General features: G+C 37.4%; 1 protein-coding gene across 1 annotated transcript in view; it reads left to right on the forward strand.

The window, feature by feature from the left end:
* Window positions 1-24825, forward strand: part of DIPK1A (divergent protein kinase domain 1A) — a 119191-nt gene that overhangs the window by 69881 nt on the left and 24485 nt on the right. The window contains exon 2 of the mRNA XM_004319545.4: window positions 12233-12367. Within this exon, the coding sequence (XP_004319593.2) occupies window positions 12233-12367 (135 nt within the window). The remainder of the gene's footprint in view (window positions 1-12232; window positions 12368-24825) is intronic.

Genomic DNA, 24825 nt, shown 5'->3' on the forward strand with positions numbered 1-24825 from the left:
ATACATGATTAAATTACATAGGAAAGCACATATATGATTATCATTGAAGTCAGGAGCATGTTAATTAACCCTTACTGGAGAGGTCACATGGGGGTCAGTGAAGGCACTAGAGAAACTGTTTCTTAACCCAGGTGGGAGTTATATGGGTATTTACTTTATAATTTAAGTTATACTTATGTATTTTAAACAATTCTATATGAATGATATATTTTCCAGTTTAAAAAAAAAAAGTTTTTGAAAAGCAGTCAGGAGACTTCTAGATCCTAGAGGTATGTTTTTGTTTGTTTGTTTGTTTGTTTTTGCGATACACGGGCCTCTCACTGCTGTGGCCTCTCCTGTTGCGGAGCACAGGCTCCGGACACGCAGGCTCAGCGGCCATGGCTCACGGGCCCAGCCGCTCCGCGGCACGTGGGATCTTCCTGGACCGGGGCACGAACCCGTGTCCCCTGCAACGGCAGGCGGACTCTCAACCACTGCGCCACCAGGGGATCCCGAAACACCCTTTAATAAAGGTACAGGAGGGACTTCCCTGGTGGCACAGTGGTTAAGAATCCGCCTGCCGGGACTTCCCTGGTGATGCAGTGGTTGGGAATTTGCCTGCCAGTGCAGGGGACACGGGTTCGATCCCTGGTCCGGGAATATCCCACATGCTGTGGAGCAACTAAGCCCATGCACCACAACTACTGAGCCCATGAGCCACAACTACTGAAGCCCGCGTGCCTAGGGCCCATGCTCCGCAACAAGAGAAGCCACTGCAATGAGAAGCCTGCTTGCCACAACTAGAGAAAGCCCAGGTGCAGCAACAAAGACCCAACGCAGCCAAAAAGTAAACGAAATTGAGTTATTTGTAGTGAGGTGGATGGACCTAGGGTCTGTCATACAGAGTGAAGTAAGTTAGAAAGAGTAAACCAAATACCGTATGCTAACAGATATATATGGAATCTAAAAAAAAAAAAAAAAAGTTCTGAAGAACCTAGGGGCAGGAAAGGAATAAAGACGCAGACATAGAGAATGGACTTGAGGACACGGGGAAGGGGAAGGGGAAGCTGAGATGAAGTGAAAGAGTGGCATGGATATATATACACTACTAAATGTAAAATAGCTAGCTAGTGGGAAGCAGCCGCATAGCACAGGGAGATCAGCTCGGTGCTATGTGAGCACCTAGAGGGGTGGGATAGGGAGGGTGGGAGGGTGACGCAAGAGGGAGGAGATATAGGGATATATGTATATGTCTGGCTGATACACTTTGTTATAAAGCAGAAACACACCACTGTAGAGCAATTATACTCCAATAAAGATGTTAAAAAAAAAAAAAGGTATAGGATCCATTCCAAACAAAGTTTATCTGTATGTGTTGTGGTATAAAGTATTTACCTTATGAAATGCTTTCTTTATATTTCTGTTTTTTAAAGCTAGCATATTTTTCAAAATATTATTACTATAAATATCTAGAGTTTATTTAAAGAAAAGGGTAAAAGTTATATTTGGGGATATGTGTCAATAATTGTAACTTTAGTTTTTTTCAGCCAGATTACTCCTAAATATTTAGCAGTAAAAGCTAGCTACAATGTTGTCAATATAACAATAAGGAAAAAAAAGATTTTTGAAGTTTATTTCAGAGTAACTGGTAATTGGAAAACTTGAATGAAAATATGTTGTACACATGAAACTTACATAAATCTTATAAACCAGTGTTATCACAAAAGAAAAAGGGCAAATATGTCTCTCAGCTTTTTCTATGAAATGATGAAATCATTGTATTTGAGTTTTTGCAAGCAATAGCCTTATCAATTTGTTAGGTTTTCTGAGTGTTCAAGTCCACTAAACATGAACAAGTAAGACATGATACCTATTTTTCTTCCTTACTTTTCAAAATTAAGAACATCTGTGTAGGAAGTATTTAGAGGTAGAGCAGATGGGACTTTGTGCTTTATATGTTTGTAAAAGATGTTGAAAGTGAAAAATTGATAAGTAACATAGAAGTAGTCTTACATGGCTAAAATTTGAGGTGTTGCTTCTTTATGCCTATTTTTAAAACTTAATGTAAAATCATTTGAATAAGATCATAGATTTTCAGATTTGTTTTGAAAAAAAGTTATCACAGTGAGATCAAACAATATAAAAAAAGAAAAAGTATCACTATTCTTTACAGTAGAAATGGTAGGAAAGTTTATTTCATCATTTATATATTTTCCATCTCCAGTGATTTTTCTTTATTTATAATAAGATATTGCCAATCATTTAGTCATAAAGAATTACTTATGTTATTTCCAGACAGATGTTGTATTTTTCTAATTAGTAGTAGTTTATGCCTTAAAGACTAAAATAAAATGATAGTGTCATACAAATTTGATTCTTTCAGCTGCTTAATTTTTGTTTTCATTTTACTGTGTAACCATAATACAAGTTTTCTCAGCCTTAGCACTATTGACATTTGGGCAGATAATTCTTAGTTGTGAAGGGCACTTCTGTGCATTGAAGGATGTTTAACAGCATCTCTGGCCTCTACCCACAAGACTCCAGTATTTCTCCCCAGTTCCAGACATTGCCAGGTATCCCCTGGGGGGAAAATTGACTCCAGTTGAGAATCACTGCTGTAGTGTATTTACTAAAATTCTTATCATGACTTTCAGGAGCATAATTTGGAATAAAGCAATGTACCACTGGTAGCTAGGCACAAAATCAGCAGAACAGAAAATCTGCTGGGCCATATTTTGGATAGTTCAGCAAAAATCAAAAGGTCAGAAACAGTAACTACATTTCTTAATCAAAGTCTAGATTGTCTAGGTAATTGGTATGGAACGGACCACTGGGAACATTTTAGTGAGTGCCACACAGGGAAGTAAAATTAATTAATAGCTACAAGTGTCATTTATGGCTATTTTTTTAATCTTTATTTTAAAATGTGAAGCAGCAGGATCTACAGAAATTAAAGAACACATACATATATACGCAAATCAATCAATATGATACACCATATTAACAAATTGAAGGAGAAAAACCATATGATAATCTCAGTAGATGCAGAAAAGGCTTTCGACAAAATTCAACACCCATGTATGATAAAAACTCTGCAGGAAGTAGGCATAGAGGGAACCTACCTCAACATAATAAAGGCCATATATGACAAACCCACAGCCAACATCATTCTCAGTGGTGAAAAACTGAAACCATTTCCTCTAAGATAAGGAACAAGACAAGATTGCCCACTCTCACCACTATTAGTCAGCATAATTTTGGAAGTTTTAGCCACAGCAATCAGAGAAGAAAAGGAAATAAAAGGAATCCAAATCAGAAAAGAAGAAGTAAAACTCACTGTTTGCAGATGACATGATACTATACATAGAGAATCCTAAGGATGCTACCAGAAAACTAGAGCTAATCAATGAATTTGGTAGAGTAGCAGGATACAAAATTAATGTACAGAAATCTCTTGCATTCCTCTACACTAATGATGAAAGATCTGAAAGAGAAATTAAGGAAACACTCCCATTTACCATTGCAACAAAAAGAATAAAATACCTAGGAATAAACCTACCTAAGGAGACAAAAGACCTGTATGCAGAAAACTATAAGACACTGATGAAAGAAATTAAAGATGATACAAACTGATGGAGAGATATACCATGTTCCTGGATTGGAAGAATCAACATGGTGAAAATGACTATACTACCCAAAGCAATCTACAGATTCAATGCAATCACTATCAAACTACCAATGCATTTTTCACAAAACTGGAACAAAAAATTTCACAATTTATATGGAAACACAAAAGATCCCGAATAGTGAAAGCAATCTTGAGAACGAAAAACGGAGCTGGAGGAATCAGGCTCCTGGACTTCAGACTATACTGCAAAGCTACAGTAATCAAGACAGTATGGTACTGGCACAAAAACAGAAATACAGATCAATGGAACAGAATAGAAAGTGCAGAGATAAACCCACACACATATGATCACCTTATCTTTGATAAAGGAGGCAGGAATGTACAGTGGAGAAAGGACAGCCTCTTCAATAAGTGGTGCTGGGAAAACTGGACAGGTACATGTAAAAGTATGAGATTAGATCACTCCCTAACACCATACACAAAAATAAACTCTGGATTAAAGACCTAAATATAAGGCCAGAAACTATCAAACTCTTAGAGGAAAACATAGGCAGAACACTCTATGACATAAATCACAGCAAGACCCTTTTTGACCCACCTCCTAGAGAAATGGAAATAAAAACAAAAATAAGCCAATGGGACCTAATGAAACTTAAAAGCTTTTGCACAGTAAAGGAAACCATAAACAAGACGAAAAGACAACCATCAGCATGGGAGAAAATATTTGCAAATGAAGCAATTGACAGGATTAATCTCCAAAATATACAAGCAACTCATGCAACTCAATATCAAAAAAACAAATAACCCAATCCAAAAATGGGCAGAAGACCTAAATAGACATTTCTCCAAAGAAGATATACAGATTGCCAACAAACACATGAAAGAATGCTCAACATCACTAATCATTAGAGAAATGCAAATCAAAACTACAATGAGATATCATCTCACACCAGTCAGAATGGCCATCATCAAAAAATCTACAAACAGTAAACGCTTGAGAGGGTGTGGAGAAAAGGGAACCCTCTTTCTCTGTTGGTGAATGTAAATTGATACAGCCACTATGGAGAACAGTATGGAGGTTCCTTAAAAAACTACAAATAGAACTACCATACGACCCAGCAATGCCACTACTGGGCATATACCCTGAGAAAACCATAATTCAAAAAGAGTCATGTACCACAATGTTCATTGCAGCTCTATTTACAATAGCCAGGACATGGAAGCAACCTAAGTGTCCATCAACAGATGAATGGATAAAGAAGATGTGGCACAAACATACAATGGAATATTATTCAGCCATAAAAAGAAACGAAATGGAGTTATTTGTAGTGAGGTGGATGGACCTAGAGTCTGTCATACAGAGTGAAGTACGTCAGAAAGAGAAAAACAAATACCGTATGCTAACACATATATATGGAATCTAAAAAGAAAAATGGTTCTGGTGAGCCTAGGTGCAGGCAGGAATAAAGACACAGACGTAGAGAATGAACTTGAGGACACGGGGAGGGGGAAGGGTAACCTGGGACGAAGTGAGAGAGTAGCATTGACATATACACACTACCAAATGTAAAATAGATAGCTAGTGGGAAGCAGCTGCATAGCACAGGGAGATCAGCTCCGTGCTTTGTGACCACCTAGAGGGGTGGGATAGAGAGGGTGGGAGGGAGATGCAAAAGGGAGGGGATATATGTATAAGTATAGCTGATTCACTTTGTTATACAGCAGAAACTAACACAACATTGTAAAGCAATTATACTCCAATAAAGATGTTAAAAAAAAAAAAGAACACATGAAGGTCCTTATACTATTTTGTGTTACTCTCAAATCACGGTAAGTTCCGTGGCATGCTGGAATAAAAACGTGTTTCACTCCTTTTGTCATTATATGTACAACAGGTGATGCCCAGTGCCCTGCTGGGAACGTCATTAATTCAACTTCCTCTCCAAAATTTTTGACATTCTGTGTCATGATGAACACTCAGCGGGCAAGCCAGTTTACAGGGTGTTTTTCCATTTAAACATATGCCAGGGAAAAAATTTAACGTAGCTATTTGAGAGAAAAGCAAAATGATTCCAAGTTTTATTAAACTGCCTCTGCAGGAGGGAGAAATACATAAGTCTTAGTTGCCGGCATCTATTAAGCTCAATATGCATTTGAAAGCTAATAGAAATCATTGATGGAGAGTCCAGAGGGTAGTTGACATTACTAGGCTTCTTGAGGTAGGTGTCAAGAAGAAGGTAAGACAGGACCAAATTCTGAACACTAAGAGAGAACCCTACTCACCAGGTCTGTGTTGTTTCCTTTGCTCTGCGACTTCTACCTGCTGTGGAGCAAGGCAGGAAGAAAAAAAGAAAATATTCTTTTACATTGTATTGCATTTTAAGGTTTTCCTTGACTTTTTACTGAATGAATTGAAATTAATCTTCTTTTAAAACCCTATCTCAGTGTTAATATAGGGTTGGACTTGTCACGCAGGTGGGTGATTGTAACTTTATTGCCATTAAAAGATTTCAAATTGCATTCATGCTTCTTTGTGCACGTAAAGAAAAATGGACAAAATAATGGAAGATTGATATTTCCTTAAGTCTGCTGTTTAATTCTGATGTCTGCTCTTCTACAATGCTGTGTTTCTAATCGTACACAGTTTAGTGATATCTAGGAGTATATAGTTGTTGGCCATAAATAAAAATCACAAAGTTGGTTTAAAAAAAAAAAAAAGATTGGGTTTTCTTTTAGCTTTCCTAAAATAAAATGGTTTCAATAATTTTATTCAGTAACTTCTTGATTCCTACATTTGTATTATATTATTTCAGATTTTACATGTCCATCAGTTTCATGTGGAATTTATTATTTTTTTAATAAATTTATTTATTTATTGGCTGTGTTGGGTCTTTGTTGCTGTGCATGGGCTTTCTCTAGTTGCGGCGAGCGGGGGCTACTCTTTGTTGCAGTGTGCGGGCTTCTCGTTGTGGTGGCTTCTCTTTGTTGTGGAGCATGGCTCTAGGCACGCGGGTTCCAGTAGTTGCGGTGCATGGGCTCAGTAGTTGTGGTTCGCAGTCTCTAGAGCGCAGGTTCGGTATTTGTGGCATACGGGCTTAGTTGCTCCGCAGCATGTGGGATCTTCCCGGACCAGGGCTCGAACCCATGTCCCCTGCATTGGCAGGCGGATTATTTTTTTTTTTTTTTTTTTACATCTTTATTGGAGTAAAGTTGCTTTACAATGGTGTGCTAGTTTCTGCTTTATATCAAAGTGAATCAGTTATACATATGTTCCTATATCTCTTCCCTCTTGCGTCTCCCTCCCTCCCTCCCACCCTCCCTATCCCACCCCTCTAGGTGCTCACAAAGCACGGAGCTGATCTCCCTGTGCTATGCAGCTGCTTCCCACTAGCTATCTATTTTACGTTTGGTAGTGTATATATGTCCATGCCACTCTCTCGCTTTGTCACAGCTTACCCTTCCCCCTCCCCATATCCTCAAGTCCATTCTCTAGTAGGTCTGTGTCTTTATTCCTGTCTTACCCCTAGGTTCTTTGTGACATTTTTTTTCTTAAATTCCATATATATATGTTAGCATACGGTATTTGTCTTTCTCTTTCTGACTTACTTCACTCTGTATGACAGACTCTAGGTCCATCCACCTCATTACAAGTAGCTCAATTTTGTTTCCTTTTATGGCTGAGTAATATTCCATTGTATATATGTACCACATCTTCTTTATCCATTCATACGATGACGGACACTTAGGTTGTTTCCATCTCATGGCTATTGTAAATAGAGCTGCAATGAACATTGTGGTACATGACTCTTTTTGAATTATGGTTTTCTCAGGGTATATGCCCAGTAGTGGGATTGCTGGGTCATATGGTAGTTCTATTTGTAGTTTTTTAAGGAACCTCCATACTGTTCTCCATAGTGGCTGTACCAACTCACATTCCCACTAGCAGTGCAAGAGGGTTCCCTTTTCTCCACACTCTCTCCAGCATTTATTGTTTCTAGATTTTTTGATGATGGCCATTCTGACTGGTGTGAGATGATATCTCATTGTAGTTTTGATTTGCATTTCTCTAATGATTAATGATGTTGAGCATTCTTTCATGTGTTTGTTGGCAGTCTGTATATCTTCTTTGGAGAAATGTCTATTTAGGTCTTCTACCCATTTTTGGTTTGGGTTTTTGTTTTTTTGTTATTCAGCTGCATGAGCTGCTTGTAAAGTTTGGAGATTAATCCTGTCAGTTGCTTCATTTGCAAATATTTTCTCCCATTCTGAGGGTTGTCTTTTGGTCTTCTTTATGGTTTCCTTTGCTGTGCAAAAGCTTTTAAGTTTCATTAGGTCCCATTGGTTTATTTTTGTTTTTATTTCCATTTCTCTAGGAGGTGGGTCAAAAAGGATCTTGCTGTGATTTATGTCATAGAGTGTTCTGCCTATGTTTTCCTCTAAGAGTTTGATAGTTTCTGGGCTTACATTTAGGTCTTTAATCCATTTTGAGTTTATTTTTATATATGGTGTTAGGGAGTGATCTAATCTCATACTTTTACATGTACCTGTCCAGTTTTCCCAGCACCACTTATTGAAGAGGCTGTCCTTTCTCCACTGTACATTCCTGCCTCCTTTATCAAAGATAAGGTGATCATATGTGTGTGGGTTTATCTCTGGGCTTTCTATCCTGTTCCATTGATCTATCTTTCTGTTTTTGTGCCAGTACCATACTGTCTTGATTACTGTAGCTTTGTAATATAGAGTGAAGTCCAGGAGCCTGATTCCTCCAGCTCCGTTTTTCCTTCTCAAGATTGCTTTGACTATTCGGGGTCTTTTGTGTTTCCACACAAATTGTGAAATTTTTTGCTCTAGTTCTGTGAAAAATGCCAGTGGTAGTTTGATAGTGATTGCATTGAATCTGTAGATTGCTTTGGATATTAGAGTCATTTTCACAATGTTGATTCTTCCAATACAAGAACATGGTATATCTCTCCATCTATTTGTATCATCTTTAATTTCTTTCATCAGTGTCTTATAATTTTCTGCATACAGGTCGTTTGTCTCCTTAGGTAGGTTTATTCCTAGATATTTTATTCTTTTTGTTGCAATGGTAAATGGGGGTGTTTTCTTGATTTCACTTTCAGATTTTTCATCATTAGTGTATAGGAATGCTAGAGATTTCTGTGCATTAATTTTGTATCCTGCTACTTTACCAAATTCATTGATTAGCTCTAGTAGTTTTCAGTGACAGCTTTACCTCTTCTTTTCCAATTTGGATTCCTTTTATTTCCTTTTCTTCTCTGATTGCTGTGGCTAAAACTTCCAAAACTATGTTGAATAATAGTGGTGAGAGTGGGCAACCTTGTCTTGTTCCTGATCTTAGTGGAAATGCGCTCAGTTTTTCACCATTGAGGACGATGTTGGCTGTGGGTTTGTCATATATGGCCTTTATTATGTTGAGGAAAGTTTCCTCTATGCCTACTTTCTGCAGGGTTTTTATCATAAATGGGTGTTGAATTTTGTCAAAAGCTTTCTCTGCATCTACTGAGATGATCATATGGTTTTTCTCCTTCAGTTTGTTAATACAGTGTATCACATTGATTGATCTGCGTATATTGAAGAATCCTTGAATTCCTGGAATAAACCCCACTTGATCATGGTGTATGATCCTTTTAATGTGCTGTTGGATTCTGTTTGCCAGTATTTTGTTTAGGATTTTTGCATCTGTGCTCATCAGTGATATTGACCTGTAGGTTTCTTTCTTTGTGACATCCATGTCTGGTTTTGGTATCAGGGTGATGGTGGCCTCGTATAATGAGTTTGGGAGTGTTCCTCCCTCTTCTGTATTTTGGAAGAGTTTGAGAAGGATAGGTGTTAGCTCTTCTCTAAATGTTTGATAGAATTCACCTGTGAAGCCATCTGGTCCTGGGCTTTTGTTTGTTGGAAGATTTTTAATGACAGTCTCAATTTCAGTGCTTGTGATTGGTCTGTTCATATTTTCTATTTCTTCCTGGTTCAGTCTTGGCAGGTTGTGGCAGGTGGATTCTTAACCACTGCCCCACCAGGGAAGTCCCTCATGTGGAATTTATTTTGATATAAGATATGTTTTAGGTATTTAAATATGCTATTTCCAAATGTTTAACAGTTGTCTCATCATCTTTTATTAAATAATCTTTCTCTAGTGGCCAAAAAAAAAAAAAAAAGATTGAACTTCTAAAAGTAAAATCGTGCCATGCTACAGCTGTTCAAAGAACCCTCTTAACTGTGTTAAGGGTACTTGTATGGTAGATTTATAACTTGTTTGTCCCTTTAACTGGAGATGTTCTAAAAGTGCCTAAGGCAGCATCTGACACTTAGTAGACAATAAATAGTTGCTGAATGAATGTGTGGGAAGGGGGTGTCTTGGTGTGGAAGTATTCCGTATTGCACAACATAAAAAAAATGTTAAAAAAGTAGAGAAAAACATGTACAAAAGAAGGCATGTAACTGTCACCCAGCTTGAACAGTTACCAACTCACGGCCAGTTTTGTTTTAATAATACCCTACCTACTTTTCCCTCCCCATATTATTTTGAGGCAAATACCAGATATTATTTCACTCATAAATATTTCGATGTCTATCTCTAAAAGATAAGGTCTCTTTTCTTTAAACATTACATTATTACACCAGAAAAATTAAAATAATTCCTTAACGACGTCAGGTATCCTGTCAGTCTTCAAGTTTTCAATTGTCTCATAAATGTCATTTTCTTTTACAGTTTTACATTTGAATCAGGACTCAGAAAAGATCCACAGGTTGTGATTATTTAATATGCAGTATTTCTTATGTATTTTTTGATCTTTGGTTTTCCCATCTTCTCTCTATTTTCTCCTTTGTATTTTATTTGTTGAAGAACTGGGTTGTTTGTACTGCAGCACTTCCCACAGCCTAGAGTTTGCTGATTGTATCCTAATAGTGTCACTTACTTAACTGTCACTTATATTCCTCTGTCTCCTGTATTTCCTGTAAACTGGTAAGGCTTAATCAGATTCAGATTCAGTTTTCTTTTTGGCAAGCCCAAAAAGAAGGTGGTGGCCAAACCATAATGACAGCATTATTGGCTTTTTGTTCAGTGCCTTTGCAAATTGATTTTGCTATTTGTTGAGTATTTTCTATGTGCCTTGCAATGTGCTTATGTTCTGTAAGGCATTATGTCATTTAATCATATTTAAGCTTCATAATACTAATACATATCAATTTCTCTCTGATGACTAGACCTCTTATCAGGGCCAAGTAATCTTAAATGTCTTTCAAACAAACCCCTTTGTGTAAACCCCATTGTCATTTATGTGATTTAATTTGGAATTCTATATGAACTTTCTTTTTACTGAATTCATTTAGAGCTATACAAAAATAACTTGCATTAAAGGCATTTTTAAAAATATTTTGATAATAAAGCTCAAAGACCTATCATATAATTGTGAATTCGTTGTACTCAAGCCTTTTGGTACTGGGATTCACCATCTGTTAACCTCACAGAGACCGATATCTAAACCGCAAATAAAGCCAACAGAATTCAGTATTTCCTGAGTCTCTTTTTCCTCTGCACTCATTGTCTTCTGCAGATGCATTTACGTCTCTTTCATCTCTTTCTGCTTTCTTTGCATGCTCACAGTATCCAACTGTTGCCCAGTGTGAGAAACTGACTTGTGATTGTAAAAGGAAAACTAGCCTTTCGTTGTTTGTTTACGTATCTTTATTTTGCTCAATTCTCCCCATAGTCCTAAATTCAGTTGTTTATAAAACCAGACCACTGGCGTTCCAGACTCAAAAAATAAATATCAAATTATCTTGACTAGCTGACATTTTGAAGATTAAACTGTTTGATATGTGGTTGATGGAGAAAAAGCACTAACTGACCCGAGTCACAATTAGATACCAGAGCACTGAGAGCAAAACAGTGCAAGGAGGATCCTGTTGTGCAGCCTTACAGACTGACATGCAGAGCGTATTTTATTCTTTATATATCTTAACCTTTCTTCTCCTTTAATAGTTGTAACTTTTGCCTTAAGTTTCCAGAATATCTGTTAGGTGAAGCATTTGATTAGTTGAATGGGAGGAACAGAAAGCATTGGTGAATACAGCAGGGAAATAGGAATCAATGTGAATAATTTCTTACTCTGGTTGTACCTCACTGTGAGACATTAGACAAGTAGCCAAATTCTCTGTTCTTATTTCTTAAAACACAATTATTTTACCATGCTTATTCATGAAGAACTTTAAGATTCTTATTTGAAACACTCTTCTGTAAGCTTGTAGTAAGTGGGAATTGTGTCTTTCTTTACCTGATCTTACTGGGTGCCCAGGGTAGCATGGTGCACGTGCTCGTGCTTAATGAGTAGGTTTGGATGCTGGTGGTATTTGAAAGGTTATACATTTTAAAGGGTATTTTGTTCCCTTTTCCTTGGCAAGACCAAGGAGCTTCCTTTTCTAAGACCAGTTGTGTTTGGACTAAGTGAAAGTACACTTTGTTCTAGGAGAATTGCCATATGAAAGCCTAGAATATATATTAAGTTCTTCCAAGAAAGGGGGAAAAGTCATGTTCTAGGACAGTGAATGCTGACTTGGTGCTGAATGAATGATTGTTATGTGCTCTTTTACTTACAGGCTCGCTTCTCATATGTGCGAATGAAATATCTTTTCTTCTCCTGGTTGGTGGTTTTTGTTGGAAGCTGGATTATATATGTGCAATACTCTACGTATACAGAACTATGCAGAGGAAAGGACTGTAAGAAAATAATAGTAAGTATTTTTTATTTTCTAGTATGTGGAAAAACCTATTGTTAATTGAAGTACAGTTGATTTACAATGTTGTGCCAATCTCTGCTGTACAGCACAGTGACTCAGTTATACACATAGAGACATTCTTTTTTTTATATTCTTTTCCATTATGGCTTATCCTGGGAGATTGGATATAGTTCCCTGTGCTATACAGTAGGACCTTGTTGTTTATCCATTCTAAATTTAATAACACATTAAAAAACCTATATTAATAACACATTATATTTACTACTATATACATGCTAAAATTTTTTTTCAAAAAGTCAAAGTTAATTTGATTTTGAGTTGTGCTGAACTTCTTAGCATTTTGATATGACCAAATTAGTAGGACTGTTCCCCACTTTGAAAAATCCAGTATTCAGAAATCTGAATATGTGATACAGACTAGTGTGAAAGCATCCTTATTACAAAGAGGGATTTTTGTTTTTCAAATATACTTGAAGTTTAGTTTACTGTAATCAGATGGGTTTTTTAAAAAAATAAATTATTTATTTTTGGCTGTGTTGGGTCTTTGTTGCTGTGCGCGGGCTTTCTCTAGTTGTGGCGAGCAGGGTCTACTCTTCCTTGCGGTGCGTGGGCTTCTCATTGTGGTGGCTTCTCTTTGTTGCCCAGCCCGGGCTCTAGGCATACGGGCTTCAGTAGTTGTGGCACACGGGCTTAGTTGCTCTGCGGCATGTAAGATCCTCCCAGACCAGGGATTGAACCCGTGTCCCCTGCATTGGCAGGCGGATTCTCAACCACTGCGTCACCAGGGAAGCCCAGTCAGATGGGTTTTTAAATATTTATAGTATGAGAGTGTTATTTGCAGGCAACCTTTCTGGAACACATCTTTTGAATAAATGGAGTCATTCTCGAATACTGAAAATTTACCTAAAAAGCATGTAAGTGTATTTATTATTTAATTTCTATCCTAATTACTGGATGTATCTCAGGAAAATTGCTCTATCAGTTTAAGATTTCTAGAAAATCCAGGATAAGTAAATTTAACTCCTTGTTTTCTGCTGATATCTTCTATATAAATAATATTAAAACATTTCATCTGAGAATTATATTTCTGATATAATAGTGGTTGGGATCCCAATTATTATAACTTGTTAACAATTCTATAATTATTGAGTGGTTACTCTTTAACTAGGCCAGTGGTGCTAGGGGTGTGCATTTAGCAAGGAAGAAGGTATCCTGACCTTACGAACTTAGAGTCTAGCAGGGAAGAAAATGAATAATTACAGTAAGGTAAAATAAATATTACAGTAGCAAATGTCTCCCCATAAGACAGGGAGAGCTGAACCTTTCCAAAGTTCTAAGAAAATAAAAATCAATTTAATTCCGGCTACTCAGTCAGGATAAAAAATTTAAAAAAACAACAGCAAAAACAAAAAAACATTATTCCCCAGGAGTATTACAGCCTCTTAACTAGGCAGGGGAGAAATTACTAATATAAGAAGCAAGGGAATTAATTAACAAAGAAGAGTCCCAAATCAAGGAGGGTTGAAAGATGTCAATCTTATATTCATTCCAATGGGCCATTCCAGATCCTTGAGGAATTTTACTAGGAGGAGCCTCTGGAGCCAGACAATACACTGGGTACTTTACATGGTCATTAGTACTTAAAATAATACTGTGAAAGCCCCCCAAGCCCACTTTACAAATAAAGAAATATGGCTAGCAGAAGAATTTGCCTGTGATGGTGGAGCCAGAATTTGATCCTAGTTCTGTCTCTATAGAAAGCTCATGCTCTTTCTGCTACCCAATGTCAGAAAAGACTGATAAAGGAAGTTATAGATTAATGAAGCTAACAAAATCCCCCACAAAACTCACCAGCTCACCTTCAATGAAGAAGAAAGAAGTTATATAATCAACTATAACATATAAATAACCAAAACTATTTGAAATGTTTATTTCCTTTTTTTTTTTAGGTCACCTTTCTCACACATTAAAGTGTACACATTAAAGTGTATTCCGTGATCAGATGTATTTGAAAACAGAAGGTTAAACAAATATAAATAACTGACTTTACTGGGGACTTCTCAGGATCTTTAATATTCTAGTGTGCATTCTGCATCTCCAGAGAAAGCAAATATACTTGATTAGGAAAAAAATCCATCTCCACTGCAGCCCTCCCAGGAAGACTTATTAACGTCATCTGGTTATGTTAGAAGTACTGTTCTAGAGATTAAGCCCAAATGAAATAGACATGGTTTTATCTGTTTTAATACTATGGCCTTTAAAATGTTAGGCATATATTGGTACATATTCTGTTATGGGTCAATTATAGTTGAAGTACCATATTATTTTCCTTTAAGTTCACTTTAATTGATAAAGAATGGAAGCAGAATATAATTCTAGCATAATTTAATGGTTATCATTCTAAAACTTGAAAATAATGAAAATGTTTTCTGAGCCTAAAATATATCCTTTTTCCTAAGACTGGCTTTAAAAAAAATTGTAGTTTCTCTGCATTTGGGAATTATGTTCTTAAAACTTACCACAACTAGTAGTACTAAGACCAGTAGTACTAAGATAGTACTGATATGGCATAGGAATTGTATGATTAGAACTAAAAAGCAGGCAGAGAAAATATTTTTAAAGTATATGTTAAAGCTTCAAAGAGCTAACAAGATAGTGAGGAATTACTTGATCAAGATCTGGGAGAGGATAAGATTTAAGAGAGGTGAGCCTAGATTTTGTGGCTGTGTTTGCCTGAAAATGTATGACCTGAAATACAGTCTTATGGGGCTAGGAAGATAAAAATATAGTCCATTTTCTACCAAGAGTGGGACCCTGGTTCACCATGCTTTGGGCTGAGGTTCCAAAGGACTGAACACCAAGAATGAAGGTGAGCTAAAAGAACCTCAGAGAGGCAAGCTGACTTTGTAGCTTCTTTTTCGCTTGAGGAATTTGCTGATGCTGGGCATGAGCAGGGTTCTGAGAACCAGGACTGTATACTGGGAGAGTGCTGCTGCTGGGGATAAGAAACCAGCAAGCTTTTATAGAAAACTAAGGGAGCCTCACATAAAGCCAGTTATCCTGTTGGGATATTTGCCAAATCCTGGGGCTTTACAGAGTGGGAGGCTAGAAAAATCTCATTGGAAAGCCTTTGAAAAGCAGACGTTTTGGCAGTCTCACAAGATACAGACGAGAGTTATGAACCTTCCAGGGGGAGAAACTTCAATGAATTCCCAAGCTCTCAGTTGAAAATCCTGGAGGGCTATGCTCTTGGAATAGAGATGAGTCAGAAATAGATTGACCTTTACCAGAGGTACAATTCAGCCTGCACTCAGCACAGCCCCTCATTGGATTAAGGCAATCAGCTACCATTATATCTGCCTACTAGAGGGAAGGGAAATCCTCTCTGGAGGCATTATGTAGACAATTACAGAGCATGCCAAAAGACAAGATGACATGACTGAAAACCAAGAAATAAACATGGACAATAGAAGCAGATCCACAGATGACCTAGATATTGGTGTCATCCTAAAAGGATTTTAAAATAACTATGTTCATGTTCAAATAAGTAGGAAAATAGGTAGAGAATATAAATAAAACAATGGATAATTTCAACAGGGAATTGAAATGTATTTAAAAGAATCAGGAAGATAATATGGAAGTTCTTCAAAAAGTTAAATATAGAATTACCAGTAATTCCACTTCTAGGTATGTACTCAAAAGAAATGAAAGCAGGGACTTAAACAGATACTTGCACACCAATGTTCATAGCAGCATTATTCACAGTAGCCAAAAGGTGGAAACTCTCTAATGTCCATTAACAGATGAATGCATAGACAAAATGTGATATATACATACAATGGAATATTATTCAACCTTTAAAAAGAATGAAATTCTGATGCATACCACAATGTGGAGGAACCTCGAAAATACTATGCTAAATGATATAAGCTAGATGCAAAAGGACAAATGTTGTATGTGTGCACTTACATGAGGTACCTAGAATAACAATTACATATAAATTGGGAAAAGGGTAAAAGGAGCTAAAATGTTTAAAATCCTTATCATATTGCAGAGTAGGGGAAAAGTATTAATCAATTAACTTTAGACATGCTAATTCAACTATGTATTTGTTATTTCTAGGATAGCCTCTGGAATAGAAAAAGAGTGTATCATTTCCAAGCTAATATAGGAAAAATGGAATAAATAATAAAAGAACACTCAGTCCTAAAGAAGGCAATAAAGAAAAAGAAACATAACAGGCAGAAGAAGCAGAAAACACATAATAAGGTGATAGATGTCACAAATTGAATTCCCTGGGAAACAGACTCAGAGACTGAGATTTACCTGAAGGAAGTTTATTGGGATGGGCTTTTGAGGTTAACACCTGTGGGGGAGTGAGGAAGGAAGATAGACCAGAATGAGAAGTTTAAACTGCAGTGCAGTAGTAATAAAAGCATCAGTTGATTCTACAGGGAACCTGGGGTTGGGATGGCCTTGCAAAGGTCCAGGCCTTTATACCCCCGTCACTGACCAGTCATTGTATACAGTTTTCCATCCTCTCCCACCCTCCCTAAAGGGGATATGACTTTGGGTAAGGCTGTATTCCAGCTGAGGCCAAGTCCCAAAGAAAGATTCAGCTGAGAGCTGTTGACTGCCTATATGCTCAGCAGCTGAGGGAATGAGTGTTCCATTTCTAGAGGAAATATGGGTGGCTTAACACGGCACTGACTGTAGTATATCTAAACCCAAATATGTTGGTAATTACATTAAATGTAAAGGGACCAAATGCTTCAGTTAAAAGACAAAGATTGTAAAAAAAAAAAAAAAAAAGACCAAGATTGTCAGACTGTGTTAAAATTTAAAACAACTATATGATATTTATAAGATACACATCTAAAATATAAAGATGCAGATAGATTGAAAGTAAAAGAATAGGAAAACATTCATGCAAATTCTAGAAGCAGGGATGTTTAGAGGAAAAACCATGGCTATATATATTTATGTAAGTTTTATATTACACAGACTATACTTCTTTTTTAAAGTCTGAATCAGCCCTTACTGGCTTGAAACACAGTTCCTTGTAAATTTGCTTGTCCCGGATTGCAGTTTTACAATAGCTGCTAAGTAATTGTCCGGCCTTTTCATAAATTATGGCAATATCCATGCTTACTTGTTCTGGTCCTAGTAATTCCTGGTTTGAAATGTGGAGTCTGATTGTCTCTCTCCCTCTGTATTACTCCATAGATTGTTCTCTTAAGTGGAATGAACTGAACAGAGCATATAATAAGATGGCTGTTTTCAGTTTGGGATATAAATATATAAAACTGCATTATCTCAAAACCACATTTAGCAAAAACATGCGTGCCAAAGGATTATAGTATCTTGTGTATAAACTCTGAACAGATTTCCTTCAAAATCCTCAGTCAATTTCATCTTAGTGAACTAAGGAAGATTATAAAGAGACACAGAAGATCCAAAAGTAGCCCTACAAATATTGTTTGCTAAAGATTAACAATGAGGGTTCTTTTCTTCTTCTTCCTTTGAAAGTTGGCAGCTTAGCTTTTAACTTTTATCAAGTTTTTTTTCTCATTTTTAATAATTTATTTTCAAGGTAATTACTATCACATAGGAATCATATTAAAAGTGTAGTCCATTTTAGAAGAGACATCGATCAACAAATATTTCTTGAACACTTACTACATATTAGTCATTATTCTAGGTGCTGTTGATACAGTAGTAAGCAGAGTCCACGTCTGGAGGAGCTTATATTCTGGTAGCAGAATATGAATAATAAAGATAAAAACAAATAAATGACTTCAGGTACTGAGAAGTGCAGTGAGAAAGGATATAATAGTAGTATTTAGTAGAGAATGGCAAAGGCATCTTATCTTGACCAGAGTGGTTGGGACAGGCTTCCCTGAGAAGAGGGCATTTTGAATTGAAACCTGGTGAGAAGGAAACAGTTGTGTATCTGGGCAAAAAGCATGTATGGAGAAAGGACAGTGAGTGCAAATGCCCAAAGAACAGAGCAAGTTTGGGAAATACAACCGGTTTCATGTGTGACTTATGAAAATCTGTCTCATTACTTTAGTCATATCAGTACATTATAAAACCTTGTATATTAATGGTACGGTACACCAAGTATGAGGAACTTCTTGATTACGAGTACTCAACTATATCATGTTAGGCTACTGGAAAAAAATACTAGCCTGGAGTCAAAGAACCAGCCTTACCCTTTCTTGTGGTCTATTGTATGGTTTTGAATAAGTGACTTCATTTCATTGATTTGCTATTAATTCCATTGTACAGGTGAGAAAAGTATTTCTGCCTTACCTGCATCACAGATTTTATGAGGATAAAGTGGAAGTGAATCAATTAAGCTGAATGATACTCTGACATATCTATTTCTTTTGTTTTAAAATAAATGTTTATTTTATCCCACAATATGAAAAACAAAGAAGTTTCTTGGGCAGCTAAAGTATCTGACATATCTGTTGAATACAGAGGAGGTTCTCAAGTCCTTGACTTGATTTCACTTGGCTTGGGGCACCTACCCTAGTATTTGTAGCCCCTGTAACCAATTGTACTTCAGAAGTTTCCCCAGAAGATTGCTGTGGCTCTCCCATTTAGAGCATCACCTCCAAGGTGAGAACATTGTTTAGGTTAGGAATGACAGGTGATCAACAGAACAGAGTGTGATAATCAGTTTACTTATGTTTAAGAATAATGGTCTGTCTAAGCTTACATAGCTTTCTTCTTTCTGTATGTCTCTGTCTCTGTCTTTTCACCTTTCTGTCTGTGTGTGATGGGTCATGTCTATTGAAGTAGTTAAGTGCATAAGCACTGGAATAAATGAGGTTCAGGTTTGAGTTCTGGGTTTGCCATTCCTTAGCTGTATAGGTTAGGCAAATTATTTAGCCTCTATAAAATTGGGATTAAAATGAGGATTTTAATATTCTCAGGTGGTTGTGAGTTCACGTATTAAAAGGCTTAATACAACACTTAACTCTTGACACGTAGTAAGTGCTCAATAAATTATTATTCTTATTATTTCAAGTTTATGCCTTTGAATCTGACTGGGACAATAAGACATATACATACACACATACATACATGACATTATACGATCAGTTGTATCAGTCAAGTTTCAAGCAGAGAAGCAGAGCCAATAAAAATATATATTAAGAGATTGATTATTATTTTAAATTTTATTTATTAGTACAAATTTATTAATATTATTTATTAACAACATGTGTGGACCTTGAGGGCATTATACTAGGTGATATAAGTCAGCCAGAGAAAGACAAATACCACATGATCTCATTTATATGTGGAATCTAAAACACAACAACAACAAATCCAGCTCATAGATACAAAGAACATATCGGTGGTTGCCAGAGGAGGGGGTGTAGGGTGGGCAAAATGGGTGAAGGGAGTCAAAAGGACCAAACTTCCAGTTATAAAGCAAATAAGTCATGGGGACACAATGTACAAGATGGTGACCATAGTTCATACCACTGTATTGTATATTTGAAAGTTGCAAAGAGATTAGATCTTAAATGTTCTCATAAGAAAAAAATTCTGTAACTATGTATGGTGATGGATGTTAACTAGACTTCTTGTGGTGATTATTACACTGTATATACAAATATTGAATCATTATGTTCTATACCCGAAAGTAATATAATGTTATATGTCAATTATATCTCAATTTTTTTTTTTTTTTTTTTTTTTGCGGTACGCGGGCCTCTCACTGTTGTGGCCTCTTCCGTTGCGGAGCACAGGCTCCGGACGCGCAGGCTCAGCGGCCATGGCTCACGGGCCTAGCCGCTCCACGGCATGTGGGATCTTCCCAGACCGGGGCACGAACCTGTGTCCCCTGCATCGTCAGGCGGACTCTCAACCACTTCGCCACCAGGGAAGCCCCTCAATTTTTTTTAAAGTGAGAGATTTCTTGCAAGAAATTGGCTTACCCAATTGTGGCAAGTCCGAAATGACAGGCTAGAACTCTTGGGCCTAAGCTAAAGCTGCTATGCACAAACAGAATTTCTTCTTCGTCAGGGAAGCCTCAGCAATGCTCTTAAGGCCCTTCAACTAATTGAATCAGGCCCACCCAGGTTATCTGGGATAATCTCTCTTAAAGTCAGTTGATTATGGACACATCTCTAAAATGCAGCAACACCTAGATTATTGTTTGCTTCATTAGCTGGGAACTGCAGTTTAGCCAAGCCAACACATCCGAAGATTATCACATCCGGTTAAAATGATTTAGTTTGTGCTACAAATAGTTGTATTACAAAAATTTAAGAAAGGTTTCAATGAATAGATAAATCACTTTGGGTAGCATAGTAGAGAAAGGCTTCATAGAGGAGGTAGATCTTCTGTAGGACCTTACAGAATAGGAAGAATTTGGAAAGACACTGAGGAGCACCTTTCTCCTTCTCATTACAACCAAGCTTGCCTTAGCACTTTTATCCCTCAGAGCAAGATGCTGATTAACATTAGATCTGAGAATTCCCAGAATCATGCATCAGTAGCCAGTGAACCACAGCCTTGGTCATTGGGCCTTTTGGCTACCTGCAAATTAATATCTTTTCCTCTTTTGTCTTTTAACAGTAAATTTTAAAAACAAACTTAGAATGTTGAACAAATCAAATATGTATTTCATATGCATTATGTACTGGGTGTGAATTAGTCTAATTTAGTAATCAAGTACATTTCTTATAACTTCAACATGGGAAGTCACTACAGAATATTAGTATTACTGCCCTGAGATGTTTTTCTCTAACCAATGGATCATTTTTGTTAAAAGATGTTAAAGTTAATGGGATTCTTAACTTCTAGCCAAAACTGAGATTAATTTTGCACCTTGTACATTGACTTGCAATTTCAATTCAAGTTTCTTGTTTTCAGTTTTTAATAAAAGTATGAAACCTTCCACTGTTATATCCATTATTTAGAGCTGGATTCTAGTGAAATGCATGATAGGCTTTTAAAACTCCAAGAGGGGAAATGGAGTGGGGGTGGTGTTCCTGGGAAGCCAAGGTTAACTTGTGGAAGCATAAGGAATAAGAACTGTGTTCTGCTCATCTTTGTTTAAAGGCAGCTGTCTCTGAAACTAAGGGCAACAGTAACTAAGCCTAATTGGATGTGCTTAGAAGGATCCTTTTTTTTCCCATTTGTGCTTTAAAAAATTTTTTCCACCAAGCTAGTTACAATATGTTGTATAATTCACAGTACATTTTCTCTGATCATAGCAATCACTAATGGACTCATTATTTCAGCAAAGTTCTATTTTGTGCCTAACCATAAAGAAATTTTGTACAGTTTGACTCTGTGGTTTGCTGGGTTCTTTAAAAAAGAAAAAAAAAAGAATGGTGGGAGAGGGAGAGAAATTTTCCTTCTGTATATTTTTTAGGACAACTTTGTTTAATATTGAAATTTCTGGCAAGTTCCTCCATGATCGAGAGTGTTTGTTCTGAGGTTCTACCTGGATAATAGAAGAATCACTCTCTGTGATATTCTGGTGAACCTTTGTGACTATTATATGAGCACCTGCTTTAAAATGGAAACATTAAAAGATGAGAGAGCCTCTAGATTTTATTACAGTCTCTTAAGATTTAATTTCTAGAGATAATGATTTGTTGCTTAAAACAACTAGCTTAACATATACTAAATTCGGGGACTTCCCTGGTGGTGCAGTGGTTGAGAATCCATCTACCAATGCAGGGGACACGGGTTCGATCCCTGGTCTGGGAAGATCCCACATGCCGCAGAGCAACTAAGCCTGTGTGCCACAACTACTGAGCCTGCGCTCCAGAGCCTGCAAGCCACAACTACAGGGCCCAGGTGCCACAACTACTGAAACCTGCGCACCTAGAGCCCATGCTCTGCAGCAAGAGAAGCCACCGCAATGAGAAGCCCGCGCACCGCAACGAATAGTAGCCCCTGCTTGCCGCAACTAGAGAAAGCCTGCACACAGCAACGAAGACCCAATGCAGCCAAAAATAAAGATAAATAAAATAAAATTTATTAAAAATATATATACTAAATTTAAGATATTTAGAACCATGTTTCCAATTAGATAGCAGTACATAACTAATGGTTTCACTTAGCTATTATTTGCTCAGGATCAATTATTACTTGACTCTAGAGGTTCATTTTGTGCTGTTATCCTATATTTTTAAAATGCACGGAACCAGTTCACTTGGAACATACTGCTTTTAAAGTGCAAGCTTAACGTTTTCCTTTTAAAAATATGGTCTTCCTTTATGCCAACTTGAGTTAGGTTACCAATTTCTTCTTCGCAAACTTATAGAAAAATATTTACTGAACAAATTTATTTCAAATCTTAACAGACATAAGCCCTATTCCAAGGATAATCTTACTGGTTAAATTATAGTAGCATTCCTGGTGGCCTTCACGTGCTGGGCTGCACTGTCTCATGTCACGTTCACCATGATGCTGAGGCAGGTGGCATCACTGTTACCATGAACATCGTTCCTGAGAAGCACTAAAGAGACTAGGGGTTAAAGCCAGCTTAGAAGAAACAAGCCAGCAGTAAAACACCATGTGATTTTAGTTATGTGCTTACTAGCACTGTGCTGGAACCTGGAGTTACAGAGATAAGGCATGTTCCCGCCCTGAAGACGCTTAAAGACTAGGAGAGGACATGAAAAAATAAACAAGAAGTACATAATTGAGACTGGGAGTAGTGTTGCTAGATTTAGGGGGAAAAAAACCAAACAGGATACCCAGTTAAATTTGAATTTAAAATAATGAGTGTTTTTTAGTATATGTCCCAAATATTACCAATAAACAATGAATAATTTTTAGTATATGTCCCATGCAATGTATTTTTTTATTGAGCCATCCTGAGAAGGTTCCAGAAGACTTTCTGGAAGAGGTTGTATCTGGACTGAATTTTGAGCAGTGCAGGCAGAAAGAAGCATGTGCAAAGCTACAAAGATATGAAAGAATGCTACATTCCAGAAACAGCGTGGCTAGAGCAGAGTGCATGAGGGGCAGTTTATAGAGGTCAAGTTAGCAGAGTCAAATTCGAAAAACAGGGGCTTCCCTGGTGGTGCAGTGGTTGAAAGTCCACCTGCTGATGCAGGGGACATGGGTTCGTGCTCCGGTCCGGGAAGATCCCACATGCCGCAGAGTGGCTAGGCCCGTGAGCCATGGCCGTTGAGCCTGCGCGTCTGGAGCCTGTGCTCGGCAACGGGAGAGGCCACAAGAGTGAGAGGCCCGCGTACCGCAAAAAAAAAAAAAAAAAAATTCAAAAAACCATTCATGTTGTATTAAGGGTAGTACAGAATCAATAGAAGTTTTTAAACAGGGAGTGAGTGATCAGATTTATGTTTCAGACGAATTTCACCGGTTGTAGTAGAGGGTGAATTGGATAGGAGACTATCACACGCAGGGAGACCAGTTTTATGGTGGTGGTTGTAATCCAGGCACAAAGCAGTGAGAGCTTAAACCACGGCACTGGCAGAGGGAATAGAGGAAGAAATAGCTTCAAAGGATATTAAGGAAATGATTTGATTGCCAGCACATGGTGACCAGCTGAATGTGGGAGGATGAGGAGGAAGGAGGCGGTTAAGACAACTCACTGCTCCCTCCCTTGGATGCCTGAGTGGATGATGGCACCTTTCAATGAGGTAGGGAATAAAGGAGAACAACCCTTGGGGGAGAGGAAGGCGGGAGATGGTGAGTTCAGTTTGGGGAAGGTTGAGTGTGAAGTACTTGTAAGTTATCCAGATGGAGACAGGAGATGTCCAGGAAGCACTTAGATATTTAACTCAGCAGAAAGGCCTGTGTAAGGACAGAGGTTTGTTAGAGCCATGGAAATAAATGTTACCCATGATGACATACAGAGAACCCAAAGAAAGTAGAACAAAACCCTGGAAAACAATATTTATGATTATGAGAAAGGAAGAGAATGACTCCGCAGAAAGACTCAGAATAAGTGGCCAGAGAAGTAGGAGAAAAACATGGGGACAGAAGCCATTAGAAAAGTGGTCAACAAGGACGAATGCTGAAGAGAGGTTAAATAATGTAAGAACTGAAATTTGCAATTCAGAGTTCATTGTCAAAAGTGTTATAAGCACTACCAAATGTAAAATAGACAGCTAGTGGGAAGCAGCCACATAGCACAGGGAGATCAGCTCAGTGCTTTGTGAGCGCCTAGAGGGGTGGGATAGGGAGGGTGGGAGGGAGATGCAAGAGGGAGGGGATATGGGGATATATGTATATGTATAGCTGACTCACTTTGTTATAAAGCAGAAACTAACACACCATTCATTGTAAAGCAATTATACTCCAATAAAGATGTTTAAAAAAAAGTGTTATAAGTATTTTCAAAGTATAGTACGGTCCAAAGCCAAAATATGTTGGATTAAGTTTGAATGGCAGGAAATAAGTGTTGACATTGAGTTTTGACTACTGTTTCTAGAAACTGTGCTGGG

This window comes from Tursiops truncatus, chromosome 1 (assembly GCF_011762595.2).
Source record: "Tursiops truncatus isolate mTurTru1 chromosome 1, mTurTru1.mat.Y, whole genome shotgun sequence".
Classification (NCBI taxonomy): domain Eukaryota; kingdom Metazoa; phylum Chordata; class Mammalia; order Artiodactyla; family Delphinidae; genus Tursiops; species Tursiops truncatus.